Consider the following 18,579-nt stretch of genomic DNA (forward strand, 5'->3'; position numbering starts at 1 on the left):
CACACAGGTGTTGTCTCTGCTGCCCTCCGGTAGAGCTGACAGGCTCAGGCACTCCCTGCAGCCAGAGACCTGGACAGGCTTGTTGTCGTTGTTGTTTTCCTCTCCATATTCAGATCATTAAAACATACTCAGTCCCTACTGTACATTTTGTACTGAGCAACCTCTCACAAGAGTTATTTTACATCTAGTACATAGGGCCGATTAACACCTTGGGGCATAATATTCACATATTACCTTTCTCACAAGGCACTACTATTCCTCTTTGTTTTATATGCAACAAAGGCTATGGAGGGGTACAAGGTAATGACTACGGCTTTACCAGCCCAGTCTCAGGAGGGAACGGCATACCTTATGCAAATCACAAATCACAAGAAAATACAACCTGCTATGATAAGTAGAAACCAATCTCCCCTCACCCTCCTCACACACAGTGAATGAAAGACCTCATTTAGAGTAGAATAACTCCAAAATGGTAATTTGGTATGAGCTCACTAGGGCAGACTCTAAGCCCCTGATGTCACTCTTTCCATGGGTTTAACAGCTCACCCCATTAAAAATATTCCATCACTGCATTTAGAAGCTTTACATTTTTGTTTAGAAAAATCAAATATGGACACGCCGAGCCTGCCACCAGCAGAGAGACAGAGTCCCTCAGCAGAGAGGGTATCCTTTGCTTAGAGAGGTGTGGTCTTAGCTGCATTCCTCACCTTGCAGTTTCACAACAAGCAAAACCCCTCACAGCCTTTCCACGTCACAGCGGCAGGCAGGCGGCCACCTCCTGCATGACAGACAGGGACCACCTGAGGGCTTGTAAGTTCTTGCTTCCCCTCCGGACAGTGTGCCTGTCATTTCTCAGCCACGTTTGCTCTCCTGCAGCCCATGCTCAAGGCAACGAAGAAGATGCTCTTAGTCCTTGAGCCAATTCCTGGCTCAATTGAGGTCTCCTGCTGCTCTCTCAATACAACTCTGTAGCTTGAAAGCGTCCATTCCCATACCTGCTTTATTGTTTTGAGAGGTGTGCTATGAGTTTTGGCCTACTCAAACTGAAAACCTAGAAACAGTGCTGTTATTCACCACTCAGCCCTTTACTCAGCCCTTTTATTAGCCCAGCTAATAAAAAGTGCACTCCTAGTATTACTGTTGTTATTTCTTTTTTGAGGTATGCCATTTTTGATAGTAGGACCGTAACTGCATCTAACAAATTTGGTTTCTACAGAAAGCAAATTCTGAGGTATGCTTAATTTTTTGTAGCTCTGACATTTCCCGTTCGGTGCATATTGCTGTAATCCCAGATGACTGTCTTTCTACCCTCAAAAATTCAGGCTAAATGGCTTGCCTGTAATTTGCCGTCATAACTTTGGAAGCTTATAAATTAGTATTTTCTACCATCAAACATCAAATTTCCCAAAATATTAGCTTTCTACCTCCTCGGTGATACAACACTGTATTTTAGGCACTTATCAAATGTCACCAGTTACATGGACGTAGGTCGGTTGAAGCACGCTGCTATACGATTACAAGCATAAAACTCTGGAAAGAGAAGCTATAAGCTAGCAATAGTGCTTCATTCTTCTGGTCTGCTTTCACTAACAGGGCTTCCCAAGTGTTTTCCAAAAGGTGATATGTCACTGTTACACTGTACAACAAGGAAAACATGGGGCACTATTAGGATATTTTTAACCTAAGCACAAACCTTGCACAGGGGACAATTTTTCATATCTTGTCAGCTCAGTCTTATATGACGCATGTGGTTTATCACTGAGTGTTTACTTGCCCTCGGGCAACAAGAGACAAGCTCAAGGCTGGCCCAGTCTCCACAATAAATCAGATCTCTATTAAAGAAACAAATGCAAATATATCAAGATACATACTGTAAGGGACACATTCATACTGTACTTCCAGGTACTTGTACGTCCCAGGGCAAGGGTCTGGAAACACATCAGGCCCAGCGACAACTGCGCATTGGGTCCGATTACTGCATCTGAAAAGCAAGAAAAAAAGAGAGTCAGAAAACAGTCCAGACAGAAGGACAGGTCAAGACGTTGAGCAGCCCCTCCAGTATCAACAGGAGTGAAGATGCAGAAGCCAGGACTTTAGCATCAGCTGGGGGAGCTCACCAGAGAGCATGCAAAGGTTGATAGCAAACACCGATGTCTTCATCAGCTTATTGCCAAAAGAGAAGAGGCATGGTGGCACAACCTCTTCCCCTCCAAGCAGTTCCTACAGCACCAGGAGGTATTTCTTTAAAACCAAACTGAGAGGAAGATTTTTAAAAAAATGATTACAGGTACACAGTCCTCTAATTCTTGAAACCCAAACTCCATCACAGTGACCTCAACTAACCTTAAATACCAGCACCCCCACCAAACAAAATACAAAGACTAAACCAACAACATTTGTGGCAAAAATAATCATTGCATATTTTATAGCAGGCATAACAAAAATGTTTTACAAAATATTTATAAAGTGTTCCCACAAAAACAATCATCTTGAATAATGCTTTTTAATGCAAAGCAAAGGCTAGAAACAGCAACACTTGAATGGAAAAAAAAAAAATCACCAAATAAGCTGTCTAAAACCCAAAATAGTAGTTTTTCATACACAGCCAACAAACTTGCATTAGTTATAAATGGCTAAGTTTTATTCAATCATTCTGCCCAGCACAGATGCATCTCCTGAGACGATGTATTTTTTCCAAAAGCAAATGTTGTTTTCACTGAAGACCTTGCCATACAACCGCACAGAGAAGGAAGTGACCTCGCCCGCTGCAGCAAGCATCTTTCAGGTTAAAAGCACACACACAGAGACAGGTTGGGCCCTGTGAGTTGCTTTCCCTGTGGCACATATGACTCATGTCCATGGGTGACTGATTTGTGCATGTGTGGAAACCCACGTTTGCCTCTGCTTTCGTGGTACAAGCACCTCTATGTACAACTTTTGTGTATTCTGGGGATGCAAAAACCCTTAGCAAACAGCGGTTCTACAGAAAAAAATCCTCTGCTTGTTTGGGGGGGAAGGGGAGAGAGGGAGAGGGAGAATTAGTCTTTGATTTTTATGCTTTTGCACACCAGAAAGAGACCTCCTAAGGGTTAGACCACTGCATTTACTTTCTCTAAGATGCTGCCTCCTATGATGTGACATGGGGCCCGACACTCCTACTCTTCTGGCAGAAGCCGTGACATCCAGCGCAGAACTCAGGTCTGCAGTGGAAATGCTTCATGTTTACCTGGGGCTATAGTTTGTCAGCCTTAATGAGAATTTTATTTGAGCCCATAAATTAAAATTGATTCATTAGTGCTTGCCTTAAGCGCCATAATTTCTTTAATTTTATGGAAGGATTAATAAGAGCTGATATGCTTGCTCATCGGTCTGTTTTGCTGGATAACAGATAATCCAGAGGGCTGGGACGTTCTCATGTTTTCTAGTTGAAAGGCGACAGTTATCACAGCAAGTGACTAGTTTTATCATATACACAGAAAAACAACTTTATTAACAAAAAGGGTAACTCTGTTATCCTCACCCTTGCTACTTACAGACAGGTGGCTTGGCTGGAATATCACAGGTAGCTTGGACCATGCAAGTGGGCAGTCTTCCAGGAGAGGCTTTGAACATCAACCAAAATTTCACTTTCAACATAAATCCTTTACTGGGCTCAATGTGCCTTTCAAAAAGCAATTGCACTGGCCTAATCAATAGTCTCTCTGGCTGTAGGGACAGCCCTGGCCACGTTACATAGAATAAGAGCAATGGATCAAAAAGAAATTTCAAAATCACGAGTCAGGATCCAAAATTATGAGGAATTGGAAGTGGGGGGAGGAACAGACACATTTAGGGTTCATCTGCGCGTGTTTTCTTTCTTTTTGTCTGCAAGAAAGCATTTGCTTTGAATGGCCAAGAGTTTCCTTGCAGCCATTTCTTTTTTATGCAAGAACTTGGGACACAAAAACCAGAAGCAAAAACATGCAACCTAGAAAGCTCCAGGTTCATAACCAGTATTTCAAAACTTGGTTTGGAAGTCGAAGGCTGTGAACACCAGCTTTAACCTCCCCAAATGCATGCTGCCTTCTGGGACATCACTGAAGACAGTAAAAGCACCATGAGTGGGGAACACAGGGTACTGGTACGGGCTTTTCCCCCTAACTCTAGCAAGTCCTGAAGCCCCCTTGCACATCCCTGGATTGGGGGATGGCAAAGCACTGAGCCTACCAAGCACAGAAACTTGAAAAGGCGGCGAGATCAAATTGTCAGTGCCATCTCGGGAGGGAAACAACAGAAAACCAAATGAAAAACTCGCAAATACTATGTGGTGTCAGTACCTCACACATTTTGCAAAAAAGGGCTCATACAAAAAACAACCCACCAAAACCAGAAAAAACCTCAACCTCCTCTCTTTTTCACACTCATTTTATATGGGTAGCAAAACTATGTCTGGCACTTGGCATTTCGAGTTTCCTTTTATCAACCCAGGGTGAAACATGCAGGTTCCCATTCCAGCACACTTAAGGGATGAGGGCAATTTGGACTAAAAACCTTAGAAAAAACCCTAATACCTGTTCAACCAACTATTACTGTCAGACATCAGGCTATGAAAATTTTAAGGGGAGAAAGAGGTAAAAAACACTCATCATTAAAGCTCTGGTTGCTGTGGTTTTGCTCATACTTTTTTCCCCCCTTTCACAACAGCTTCTTGGTCCCTTTAGTTTTGTCATATTTCTTTCCAGACAGATTAAAGGCCCAGGTGACACTAAGTGACACATAAGAAGTGACATAGAAAAGGAGATGTGTAAAACAAGATGCATCTGTAGCCTTGAAAAGGGAGGGGAAAAAAACATGTAATCGTGTCTTACTCCATTCCCAGCAAACCAGCCCATGAGCTCTTCTTTGTAAGTCACGGGATTATACATTGAATCTTGGGATTTCTTGGCGCTTGGGTCTTAGTAATACTTGCTCCAAACTCCTGCGAGACGTGAGGCTCAGTGCTGGGTATTGACCTTTCCAGTCAATGCAACAAGGATCCCTTGTTTTTGTTTTGTTTTTTTTGGGTTTGGGGTTTTTTTTTCCTCCTTTCTTGAAGGAAGACCTTTACTAACTACTGGAGTTACAATTAGCAGTGAGAACCAGCACTGCATCAGCTAAGGTATAATTCTGTCTCTTCTATAGGGCAATCGCAGAAACACTACCCAGGTCCCTTAGCTTTACGCTAGAAACGGCAGCTCTGCATCCTGCTAGATTCCCCTCCAACAGGGCAGGAACCGTTTGCATCGCTGGGTCTAGCATAACTGTACTCCAGAAAACTACAGTCACCTTTTTTACACCCATCTATACCTCTTATTACCGCCTTTTGACAAGTGTGTCTTATTTCTAGCACTGATTCATCAGCTCCTTCAAATGAAACTACTTCTCTTTGCCCTGCATTGCCCTCATGCCGCAACTTTCCTGAGTGACCCCTGGCCTCTCGGGGTATTTCCTCATTCTCCATATGCTCTGACATCAAGTAAACAGGAGAACTGTGGGAAGAATTTGTGAATTTTGGGGACCAGATAGACAATTTTATGCCTATTAAAAAAGCAGCTTCCATTTTATTAGTTTGTACAACGTTAAGGCAAATGTTCTGGAGACACAGAAGAATTAAAGGAGCCCCTCAAGTGGTTTTAGTTCCTTTTATTGCCATTTATCATGAAATCTGACAAGGAATTTATAGCCATCCTGTTGTTTGGGGGTTGGTTTGTTTTATTTTGAAGTCCTTATTTCTACTTGCAATCATTCCTCTCTCCCTGTTGCTCCCTGAAGTGCAAGGTGGGCACGTGAAGATAGAGCCTGCTTCTCAGAGACCCTGTACATCTCGGGCCACCTCTGTAATTGCTGCTGGGATTTGTGGACACTTTGCCTGGACCAAGAGTGTCCACACAGCTCACCAGAAATAACTCACTGTACTGCGACAGCATTCAGGCTAGCAAGGCAAAAAGCCTGCTGCATCTTCCATTTTGCAAGATACAGAAAATGTGACTACAGAGGAACTCGGGCACTGGCAAAACGCTTGCGTTGATACAAAGTGTGCTCAATGAAAAGGCCAGTAACTCACATGCACTTTGCCAAGGCTCAGATGCCTACCAAGACCAGCCAAGAGATCAGAAACCAAAGCATAACCCCGAGATCTGCATTTTCACCCTGACTTGAGACACTGACGGCAACATACATTCCTGTACATTCAGAAAAAGAGAAAATCAGTCCGAGGTACTCAGCAGCCTTTAAGCATCCGGGAGCTCATAAACAGAAGCTCACGTTATTCACATGTATATTTTGGAGAGGAAAAACTACCTCCTGGGAAAAGTATAAAATTGTCCCAGTCACAAGAAAAAAAAAAAAAAGAAAAAAGAAAAAAAGGAGTTCTTTATGCCTTCTTTCCAGCTACATTTATTCCCACTTATTAAGGCACCTGTTTTGTCTTTCAGATGTGGAAAAATATTTATCCTAGAAGAGAGGTGTCAATCCAGTGTAACATATACACTGTAACAGAAAACATGGAGTATTATTGCAGAACTTCTCCCAGTTCCAGTGGAAAATGACTTTCAAGAGTTTTAATGTGAAACAGTAATAATAATTCATGTGGCATTTGTTTTGCATTTATAGCAGTGGGACTGAAGGAAGCATTTGAGTTCAGAACCAGCTGCAGGGCTCAACTCTGCTTGCAACTCTCGGTTCAGACTTAAAAACAAACAAACAAACAAACAAACAAACAAACAAACAAACCACCACCACCAAAACTTCATTTCCCTTCAGCAAACTTCCCTTCCTTCTCCCTGGCAACATTTTTATGATTTTTAAGTGACAAGGTCGTCTTGTGATAGTGAGGCAGAAACACTTTAAGACATAAACAGCTGCTTATTCCTGCTCTGACATATTTGATTTTTTCCAATGCTGACATTGTTGATATATTTACCAAAAGAGAAAGAACAGAAAAAATAATAGTTTGGCAGGTGATGTTTATTTTCAGCCTTTCCAGAAACTTTAATAGCACAGACATGTCAACAGCATCAGGCTAAACATGTCTGGGGCGATATGTTTGCCAGAACAAAAATGCAAAGACAGCACAAAATAAAAGATCAATCCCATACAAAAGCCTTTCAGCATTAATCATCACAGGCACAATACCAGTAAGTCCTCCAGCTCCCCATCCAGGTGGGGACCATTTGCCCCAGACAAGAAAAATAGGTGCCAAAACCACGGGGGCAGGCACCTGTTGTGCTAGGGATGCCAGAAGAGCAACCAGAAATCCGTGCACAGGTCTACAACAAGCCTAGAGGCTCAAACATCCATTTCATCCCCAACACACCCTCTTTCTCATGGTCCTTATCCTCTAGAGACAAGCCTTTCTGAGGTGGAGCAACGCCTTCTGTGACACCGTGGCCAGGAGCTCCTGTGAACAGGGTGTACTGGAAACCACTACAAATGGGGAAGCCACCCGCTCCCTCTGAATCTGCAATCAGACTGTCAGAGTCCAGGGCTAGGCTCTTAAATACCTTGAAGATCGGAAAATTTCAGGCTACGTGACCATGAACTTCGATTAGTACAGAAAACACTGAGCTGCCATATCCATCCCTTGCTGCTGCTAACAAACCCTGCTCATAGCTGGTGCTACCCTCCACCTACAGCAACTTCTAACAAGGGATTCTTAATGTCCATGTGTGCCGACCAAACTGGCTCACCTGCATTCATGATCACTGGTCACCAAAAAACAAAGATACTCTTTCCTTCTCTCCTCAACTGAAACACCTACTTTACATAGACTTTATTTTTTTCTGCAAAGACAAGGCAGCCATCGTGCCTAGGCACGCTAATATAGCCAAGACATCAATATCTAAGCCTCTTTCTCAAGATCTGTTATACTTTTCTAATGGTTTTACAGTAAGAGACAGACTTAATTCATTATCCTTCATGGCAATGCTGCAAGACATCCTCTTCCTTCTCTGGAACACAAAAATCTCCTCTCTGGATGACTGCTTTAAGAAAGAGGTTGTCGCAGCAAATAAGTCAGCCAGGAGTGTGTTCTCCCCTCTCAATATGTGCTATTTCCAAATCAACCCTTTAGGAAGGGCCAAGAGAGAAAAAAAGAAAAAAAAAAATTAATGCCCTGGAGGAAGAAAACAGGAAGCAAAGAGAAATTTCACTCATAAGTGGAGTTAACGTGATGGTTTTGCAAATAAGGGGAAAAAGAAAAAAAAAAGAAAAAAAGCAAGCAGAGAAGGGAGGCAGTGGAGGGTGGAAAGGGGAGAACAGAACCGCATGCCCTGAGAAAAGCCTTTGGTTCACCACATTTGCTTTCAATAATGCGCTGCACAAAAGCAAAGCTAAATCCTCCGCCTGTTTAGCTTCCAGAAACAAAGAATTCCTCAACAAAGTCTGTTTCTGCCTCTGCAAAACCTTAAAAGCAAAGGATCTAATGACAGGGAGATGAAAATGCAGTTTCTCTAACATTTTGTACATTATGAATGGGCCTTTTTATTGATCTTTCAGAGCACGGAGAAGCTGGCTTTCCAACCTCTGCTGTGATACAATTATCTGCGGTGTTTAATGCTAGCACAGACGAGTCCCACTACCCACTGCATTTTGTTGTTTTATTGACGGGTTTTAATTATCTATCCAGGTGCTAGAGCTGTCAGATAGGCTGCTTCTTATGTGATCAAACTAATACAAGGAGAGGCAGAGCTCTCTAATTGCAGCCTCACCAAGTGCCTTTGTGGAGATATGCCAACAAGATACATTTAAACTGCTATGGTTATTGTAAAATCTTATGATGTTTGATGGGAAAAAAGAGTCCTTTTTCTATAGCCTCAACCCATTTCATTCCTCTGATTATTATTTTATATTGAGCAAAGCAAAATTGAAGAAAAACAAACCACCAAAACCAAACCAAAACCCCAGCCAGCCAAACAGCAGAAAAATCCTGCAGAGCCAAACTGAATCCGAGCTGTAAAGGTCACCGAGGGGACTACCTTGATATATTATGGAGAGCCTGGGAGGAAGATGGAAAACAGGTCCTGGAAATAATGTAAATACCAGTTTTACGTAGGAAAAAAGAAAAAAGAAAAAGTAATTAAACTGTTTCAACTCATTGATAAGGCCCTTAAAATTTAACAAGAACATTTAACAGCAAATTCACAAGATTTAACAGATTTAATGGCAATTTGGGGCAGCACTGCACATGGTGCATCTGCTCCACTGCCAGCGACTCTCCAGGTCAGAAAGCCAAGGTCTGGGGCAGGACCCGCCAGCAGGGACGCCCTGGCTCGTCATCACCCTCCAAAGGAGGGTCCCCCCAGGCAATGAAAGCCTTCTCCTCTGTGCTTCATCATGTAATGTCTCTTACATTTTATAGTTTCCTTGGATCTCTTTCTGTCCCTGAAGAAGGGAGCTGAAATCCCCAAAGGCAATGAATGTGTACCCCAACAGGAAAACCTGCCAAGTGCCTTGTGCTAATGTGCCTGGCTACAGCATCCCTGAGGCAACAGGGAACCTGAACGCAAGCCTGGTGGAAGAAACACTCATCATTAGTGCAAGAACGACAAAACGATGATCTGTCCAAGCCATTGGGTATATTTGGACAAAAGGTTTGGGTCAGCATGGAAAACAGATCTGCACCAAGCACATCTAAAGCAGTCACAGTGTTGCTCCAGCTGCAAGGAGCTGAAGACACAAGCAAGGCCAGGTTTGCAATGTAGGCTAACGTCTTCTATTGGGTGCCGGTCCGTAGGGCTGAAAACCAAACCAGGCAAGCCTTAAGGCTGTAAAGCTCATCTTTTAAAGAACTACATCTGCCCTTTTACAGGTACTCTACTTCTTCTAACTCCATAAACTTCTGTAGCACCCTAATAAAAGTCCACTTACAAAACACTGACAGGATATCTGGAGAGGAGAATAAACACCTAAAACAAACCAACCAATAAAAGACTCGTCAGTTTAGCCAGAGTTAACACTAGTTAAAATAACTGTGAACAGAAAACAATCTGGCTTTTAATTTGGGTTAGGAGGCCAAATTAAAGGGTAGAGGAGGTCTGGGCTGAATTTCAGCTGGCGCTCCACATTACTTTGTCTTCATTACCACTTTAACACAAGTCAATGTGACTTAAAGCTCATTTTTAATTCTTTAGTGCAGCTACCCAGAGCTGGGATAGCCAGAGCAAGTGGCAAAGGACTGTTTGCTCTACAACAGTTCTGAAGTGTGTTCAGACCCTTGGTCTACCATTACCTACCTAGCCACCGAGTCCACAGCACAGGAAGCCGATGCTGTGCCAAGGAGCTGCAGCCCTTCAACTGTGAGGTACGAACCTGCTGCTCAGCACTAGCTGAGCAAAAAGCAAATGTGAACGCGAACATTTACAAACCTTTTAAATACATTAATAAAAAAGAATAACAAAAGATATTCTGTCCTGTTGTTAACAGAAAATCCGGTATTACTTCCACTGCATCCCCCTTCACTAATTGTCATGTTTTCTCAAAGTACAAGGAATTACGCAGCCCATAGTAACTGCAGTGCTGCCATTTACTGTCACCACCCAATGCCCTGTCCCAGCCACTGACTGATTCCTGCAAAAGGAAAAACTGAGATTAGAGAATATTGTCTCTAAGTGGGCTAAAGTAATCTGTATTCATGGGCTGGTAGGTTTAACGTGTTAACCTTTCACCTCTGCGAATAGTGTTAAAGAAAGGTTTTGGGCCAAAATAATTTGTACTGCACTCCATCTCAAATTTGACATAATAATTGAATGACTGAATGAAACAAAAATGAGTAAGTCCAAACAGCGCGGGAGGTCAAAGCTGGGCAACTCGCTGATGAACTCAGGAGTGAACCGAAGGCATCCATGCAGCACTGTTTCTAAAACCCAGAGCAACCTCTCTCTTCATCACTTTTGCCAATGGCATGATACCGAGGTGATTTTTAAGTAAAGGTCCATAGATTTTAGTTAAGGAAGCAATCACCCCTCAGCCTCTTGGGGGAGGAAGCTTCCTAACCAAGTGAAACGTAGGATCAACATGTGACAGGTTGTGCCTTTAGCATCATGGCTAAATCAGTTCAGACAAAAAGATAATATTAGTGAGTAAAACAAACAGCCTGCCAGGGTCACATGCTATTAATACAGCATCTATTAATGGTGCCTGATTTTGTACAGCACCTTGTGCAAAGAAGTCTTGGCCCCTGTCTGTGTCTCAGGCATTAAAGCAGTACAAATAATAATCAGAAACAAACCAAACTTTCTCAAAAAATAATCCTGAAATGAACTAAATATGGTTTTGATATTCAAAAGGGATTTTTTTTAATGTTTTATTAGAACATAGCCAACTCTGCCTCTTTGATCTTCAGCCCAAAGCTTGAATAAAGGCAGCCTGCACTTTGATTCTAAGCTCAAGAGAAAGCACAGCATCACAAAACCTTCATACGCTTCCCAGCCCAGCATTGCCCAGCCAAAGCATATATGGAACTAAATGGTAAGGAAAAAAAAAAAAAGGAAAAAAAAGCCTTATCTTAGATATATTACTTGAAACCGCCATTGTGAAGTTCCTCAAAATGTCTAAACATAGCACTGAACTTTCTGTGGCTGCATGCAGCAACATGGGAGGGGATGGAGGGATGCATTTTTGAGAACATCTGTCCAGCAGCTCCAGCGAGGCTTTCTCACACTGTGCTCGGCACTAAGCTGGGGGAAGTCAGGGATCACACACCCCATTCCCTCCTCACTTGTCCTTCCTGGGGCAGTTTTCAGCATATCTATCTATCTATCTATCTATCTCAGTTCTCAGCTTTACATGTCCACCAGCTCTTCTCCTGCCCTGCCCTATCTGGTCACCATCCTGAAAGGGACACTACTTGCTCATTACATACCTTATCTGCCTTTAAAATATATGGTTAAAATACATACAGATTTGGCTAAAAAGACTATCCTGAGAAAAAGTCTGATAGGAAAATGGCTTCTGAACATCTGTGGGACAACAACTGGTAAGAACAGAGCAACAGGGCTTCTGCAAAACCTCAAGTCTTCTTTGTGAAGATGCGGAAAATACTTCGTTAGTGGAGGATTGGCTATTTCATACTACAGAGCCTGCCCAATGTTGTACTCACAGAATTAAACTCGCTGTACATAAGAAAGCTTCCTTTGAGGAAGCTAAACTCAAAGGCCGAGTTTTCCTGAAAGGCTCTGCCTCCCACCAGAGCTGAATTTTTCCAAAGAGTTTGGTTCTTCTTGGAGGAGCTACAAAAAGGCCCAGTTGTTTGAGCATGGCCTGGGACTCCTTGGTTCTCATGGAGAGCAGTGAAGCTGCCAGTTATTAAGCATTTTTCAGGCAGCAGGCTGTGCCACCGAGTGCCTAACCACTTTAGTAATCCAACCCAGATAGGTCTGCAGAAAAAAACCTGCCTGCCCGGGATTGCACTGGAGCCTTAGGTGGAGCAGAAACTAGGAAATCCACATTCCAGAGCATGGAGCATGTCTCCAGCAAACGATCTTTAAAATATGTGACTGATGCTGCTCAGACATACTAGCTGAAGTCCAGGGAGATGGATGAAAGGGTAAAGATGCAAGATAAATTCATCAGATGTCTCCATAAATCATTTCTATAGTTCACATTTGTTCTCTGCCTTTCATTACTTACATTTCTAAAGCCACTGGGTGCCTTGGTGCAGTGGATCTAATAAAAAGGAAGATAAATTTTAACATCCCTTTTCGAAACATCTTAAAATGATCTAGCTTTCTTCTGAATGTTAATGGCAAGCATTACAAGTCACACACTGTCTCAAAACAATTCACTGGGGCTGGAAGCAAAAGCAGAGACCCACTGTAGCCTGGAAATTCACAGTCCTGGTCCCCGCCGCCAACTGGTATAAAAGATCTTATTTCTGGCCCTAATGTTTTGGCAGCCTTAACTTTGTCACTGAATCCTGCCATCGCTTTGCACAGACCCTCTGACTCAGGGGCGAAATTCCATACTTGAGAAGGAAATATTTTTGGAGATTGGCAGTTTGGAAAAGAATCTGAGCTGCCTGACAGCTGTTAGGAGACGTGGTATGCCAGAGGGGTCCCAGCGGAGCATACAGTATTACACACACGCACATGCACAGAAAATCATTAAAGTTTCTGTCTCTAAGTTTCACATTTAATGAAAAAAAGCAAGGGAGATATCTGGAGAATTCTTAGGTTATAGTAGCAGCTAATGATATTCCCTTTTCCAAGAGAGTAGCCCTGGGAAGCTCACCGACAGCAACGGGGGGAACCCACGAAAAGGCCAGCGGGCCCAGGTGGTGTGGCGAGGGGGAGCAGGGAGACCCGTCCTTCCCTTTCTCCCTGCCACGTCCCCAGGGGAGTCGGGAATCGAGCGGAGAGCCTGCTGTTGCACGGCTGGAGTTGTTCTATGACAGAAGCAAGGACCTTTATAACAGAGTTTAATCTATCACAGGTTAAACAAAACAAATGACTGCACAAGTGAGCAATTAAAGAGCATTCCACAGCCAGCACTCCGAGAGCCTTGCCATTGATTAATTAGGTTCAAAGGGCCAAGGCTAACCTCACAGTCCCCTGAGAAAGAGACCACTTAGCCCCTTTAAAAAAGAAAAAAAATTAAAAAATTTTCAGCATTCTTATTTAACACTTGAGCATCAGTTTAAACAGCTGCTAAAGCAGTGAAACAATTACTTGGGACTGACCTACATTCAGTTGTATCGCTTTATTACATTCAGGAGAAACTTAATTAAGCTTCTGTTACGTAATAAAAGCAAATAAAATCCTCCATTTTATGACAAGGAGCTGCACTGCTACAGCCATGTGAAGCTTTCAAATTTGGCAGCGGGGTTTCCCACGAGAGCATGGTTCCCACTATCACGTTCCTCCTTGTTGCATTTGAGGGATAAGAAGATACAGGATATTTTTATGCATTAATGTTCCTCAAGGTGGGCTAGCTCGCTCTGCTAGCTACCACCAAGGTGGAGAGGACCGTAGCCTCTGATACCTGCCTTGTTACCTTATGAGACCTACTATACCTGTGCAATATGGTCTACTCCCAGCTACATCACGGGCTAGGTCATGAGTACTTCAGCCCTGATAGGAGGAACGCATCAACTATTCACTTCACTGCAAGAAGCAAAAAAAGCAACCTGTTCCTGGGAAAAAAAAAAACAAACAAACAACATACTGCTGGCTGTATAGTTGCTCTTCCCCACGGGCCTGATCCACACCCCAGTGAATTCAGTGAGTGAACAGTCATTTACAGGCACCACTGACCATTAACAGGGTCTGAGCTGGGTAGCGGGAGTGTACAATCAAGGATACTCCCATGTTAAGAAAATACACAAAGTTTCACCAGTTCATGTCACCAAAAAGACTGTCCAAACCATCCACCCAAAGCCTCCCTTGAATATTAAGATTTTAAAACATTTTTAATAAAAAGGACCACGCCATACCTGTGACCCACACTCAGCTATACTCATCCATTGTAACCGTGCCCAACTTGTCTACAGGATTATCAGCCACGTGCTACATCCTCACCACCCTCCTCTCTAAAATGCTCGTCTTGCCCTCCTCTTCTCCTGCCCTCACACAAACAGCTCCCCTGCTCTGACTTACCAGAAGATCCAGTTCTGGGGAGAAAATCTGTCCCCAGCCTTGTACAAGTAATGAAAGCAAGTGCTTAAACTGCAAACAGCTGGACAAAAACACTCATCAGCTGCCCAGACCCTCTGGACTTTCACTGAACTGACCGTGGATGCTCAGACAAATCCTGGAAGCTTTGGTGAGGTCATGGGAAAATTTCTTCTCCATGAGGGAGAAAACCCAAAAAGTGCCCCTTGCCAAGCGGAGGCCGCGGCCGGGCAGCTCTTCAGCACTGGCACCACGGCCAGAAAATGACTTCTGAACACATGTCGGCTCCTGCCATATTTCCCAGCCAAGGGGTAACTTGCCAACTGGCTTTTGGTCCTGCTGAACTCTGTGCTGGATGCTCGAGACCATTTAGCTGCTACTGGACTTCTTGCCACACCCAATTCCACAAATGACCCGTTGACATTTATATTTCTAAAGCTCCCTATTCTCTCAAGGAGACGAAGACATGGATGCAGAGGTGACAGCCGCACCCCCCTGGGGCCATCAAGGAGGGATTGACCCAGCTTCATGACACTGGGGCCCTTGCATCAGCTCAACAACTCACAGAAATTAACTGTTAATAACACCGTGACACCTCCCAGGCTTAAAAAATCACAAGAAGCTCTTAAGTCCTGCACCATTAGTCCCGGGCATACTGGTCTGATGATGCCTTTTCCCTTGCACCTACTTCGTTCCTTGCTCTCTGCAGTAGTTCAGCACCACAGATTTTGTTCAAGATCTGAAAGAGTTGGATTTAATTCCACGGATGGCTGTAAACCCTTAGTTCCCATCCTTTAGCAGAACACCCTTATGGTGGCGAAGTCCAACCTCTTCTCTTTACAATGGGCTCCACTTTTTCTGAGTAATCAAGGAAGCATTTTCGTAGGGGCTGAAAATGGCATCCTAGCTTTCTAGTTTATGTTGGACTGCTAGAATATCAAGCAGGCTCTGCTGCTATCTGGCTTGGTGAATAGTTGACCAATTAACATATCGGCAAGAGCAGCAATGGAAAAAATGATACATTCAGTTCCGTGCAATGCCATTAAAATTGTCATGGCTTAAAATCCTGCAATACTTTGGTAGTCCATTTTGCAGCCTGGCTGTAATGAGGAGCAATGGTAAATGGTATCTCAGGTGCTGGAGTGTAAGCAGTTAGGGGTGAGGACATCTCAACTCAGCTTCCAGGTTAAAGAAACTCTCCATATACTCACTACTGCTAACCCTGAAAGTAGTAAAAATAATAGGTGACTGGCAGCATTTTATTTTCTTTGTTAGTGTAAACAAGACCAGCTTAAGTCACAGGTGGCATCCAAATTCTTCCTTCTTTTTCTCAGTGCATCTAAGGAAAGTCAATTCTTTTTCAAATGTTGAGAAGATGAGGCTCTTCCTTATGTCATCAGAGCCTTTAACAGCATTCATCTCACTCCAGGGTTTTTGAAGAGTTGTGTATAAATAGCCAGTGCCCCTCAGTATACTGAATTAGCCAGTACAGGCATATGGACAATGCTGAGAAAGAATTTAGTGTGAACAGATTGACAGGCAAACCCTAAAATACTGACCAACTAGGAAATTCCCTCTGTCCCAACCAGCCTCATCCTATCTGTCACTCCCTACAACCACACAGTCTGGGAAAGAAATGCTTCGGTTTTCCAGCTAACAGTTACCTACCTGCTAGTGCCAGGAGCTCAGGCTTGATCCTGTGGCCTCTGCCTTTACAAATACTCTGACAACTCTCTCAAAAAGCCAGTGAGCCTCATCTCACTCACTGGAACATGACTGAGTAAATAAATAATGCTATTTAGGCACTCCACACCATTTGTCAACCCATTTGTCATTTCCGATCTTTCATTGCTCATGCAGTAAAACTATGTGGGATTTTATTCAAACCTCCCTTGCAGGTGTGATGAATGCTTTATTTATACAGCAGCATCTCATCTCGCAGAACTGTTACTAGGCAAATACAGGCCTTTAAGTCCCTGTGTGGTATAAGCAGAAGGTGTAAAGAGAGAGGAAAACTAGAGGCGGTGGCGCCGTAATTAAAGCCAAGGGGGGAATCATGGATGGCTCAGCTAAAACTGGGGAATATGTGCCAGAGAAAACTTACCACTTCAGAAGAAGCGTTCACTTCCCATCATCAGGCAACGTGAAAAACATGGACCCATTTTCAAAGACCTTCTTAAAGGTCAGCATGACACTGTCAATCCCTGCTCAGCTTATCAGAGCACCCATGACATCAGCATGCACTGTATCTAGTGAGCACATTATTTCCAGGCAAATTGTCTCCCACTGACTTCCCCCGATGGGAATTTTGGTCCAGGACTGAAAAACCTGGAAGCAGACGCTGCTACAAATAACTGCAGTTGAGCAAGCCATGAATAAGTTCCCTTGGGCAGTGTCTTCTAGTGGCCAGAAGACCAGACAGGGAGTGGCAGAGGGGCCTCTACCGTGATTTCTGCTGCAAGGCAGAGCGACCTGGGGGGGGGGGCATCTCTGCTCTTCTGCAAAACGGGAAGCATTATACTAACCTCCCTGCAAAGTCTTTTGAGAGCCACAGATGAAAAGCAAACAAACAAACAAAACTTTTATTACTATTTACTGACGTGAAATCTGCTACCCAAACCTGCTGAGACCTACAGGGTCTCCTCTAGGAAGTAAAGCACCGTTGCGATGAAGGGCATCCAAACCTGTCCCTGGTTTCTACTTTGCATCACAATCACCACAGTAAGGTTTGAGTTTCATTCACTCATACCATGGAACACACCAAATGCTTCCTTGGCTTACAGGAGCTTCACAACCATTTGACTCAAGCCAGTCTGCAGTAAAGAGAGTAAAGGATCAGCCCAGAACCGATCCCTCTGTTTCTTGGAAGGAACTTCCTTGGCAGTTTTTACCATGAAGGCAAAAATCTCGTCAGCTCCAGCATGATCTTCCTGGCAACTCCTGGTTGCTTCAGATAAATCTCCAAGAGCTACCATCAATTCTCCTATTTTTGAGGGTGTGGCATAAAGAAAAGGTGAGAGAAACAGCTGTGGAGCAATTTCAGATACGTTGATAGCAAACCTCTCCTTTCTCTATTTTCTTTTTAAATTTCAAAGGGGGTGTGGGGGTGGGATTCCTAAAGAGCTGTGTAAACAGACATCAGACTCATGTTTATTGCCTAAGCAATAAAAGATTAGAATTGACAAATGGAGAGGTTTTTGGAGACACAGATGCTACAATCATTCTAATATAATTTGGATTTCCAAATCAGTAATTACTCTATCACATATTTATAATTTTGTAGATGCTACTAGAAATGCTGATGTCTTTTTCTATGCATAGTAATGAGCAACAACAAGGGCTGTTAATATAAAGCCTGTAATGTTTGTATTCATATGTAAATAGGTTATGTAAACGTTTTAGACATTTCTCACTAAAACGCTGAGTTCTAATCTAAGTGGCTCCATTCCTAAACTAGAAAATCACACTCTGCATAGAAATTGTTTACTAGTCTGTCAGCAAAGCCGCCAAAGCAGCGAGCTGAATTTATAGGGGGATTTACATCTCTCATTAGACGTGATATCAGAGTAATGGGCACCTATAAATGCCCAGACAGATATGCAGGTTGATATTTAGAAAGTTGCTTGCTTGCACGTGGTGTCACACACATTCAGCACACATGTGCCTTCTGCGTACACATATGCGCAAGCACAGGCACCTTTTTAGGAGACTGAGGAATGAAGTAGTGTTTGATTTAATTAAACTAATTTATTTAAGCTGATACAAACCCCTGGTTAAGAGTGACAGAATCAGTTTAGTTTCTACCTGGTCCTAATTGACTTACGATAAAACTGAATAAGGCACATTAAAACACCAACACGTGTCTCCAAGCAGGAATAAATTACACAAATTTAAAACCACAACTTTAGTTAACTCCAAACAATGCTAGGGACAGAAGGTAGGGGGGGGGGGGGGG

General features: G+C 43.2%; 1 protein-coding gene across 1 annotated transcript in view; it reads right to left on the reverse strand.

Annotated features, from left to right (window-relative positions):
* ADGRL3 (adhesion G protein-coupled receptor L3) overlaps positions 1 to 18,579 on the reverse strand; it is a 333,004-nt gene that overhangs the window by 219,375 nt on the left and 95,050 nt on the right. The window contains exon 3 of the mRNA XM_019470560.1: positions 1,872 to 1,981. Coding sequence (XP_019326105.1) covers positions 1,872 to 1,981 — 110 coding nt within the window. The remainder of the gene's footprint in view (positions 1 to 1,871; positions 1,982 to 18,579) is intronic.

This window comes from Aptenodytes forsteri, unplaced genomic scaffold (genome assembly GCF_000699145.1).
Source record: "Aptenodytes forsteri isolate BGI_AS27 unplaced genomic scaffold, ASM69914v1 Scaffold93, whole genome shotgun sequence".
NCBI classification, from domain to species: domain Eukaryota; kingdom Metazoa; phylum Chordata; class Aves; order Sphenisciformes; family Spheniscidae; genus Aptenodytes; species Aptenodytes forsteri.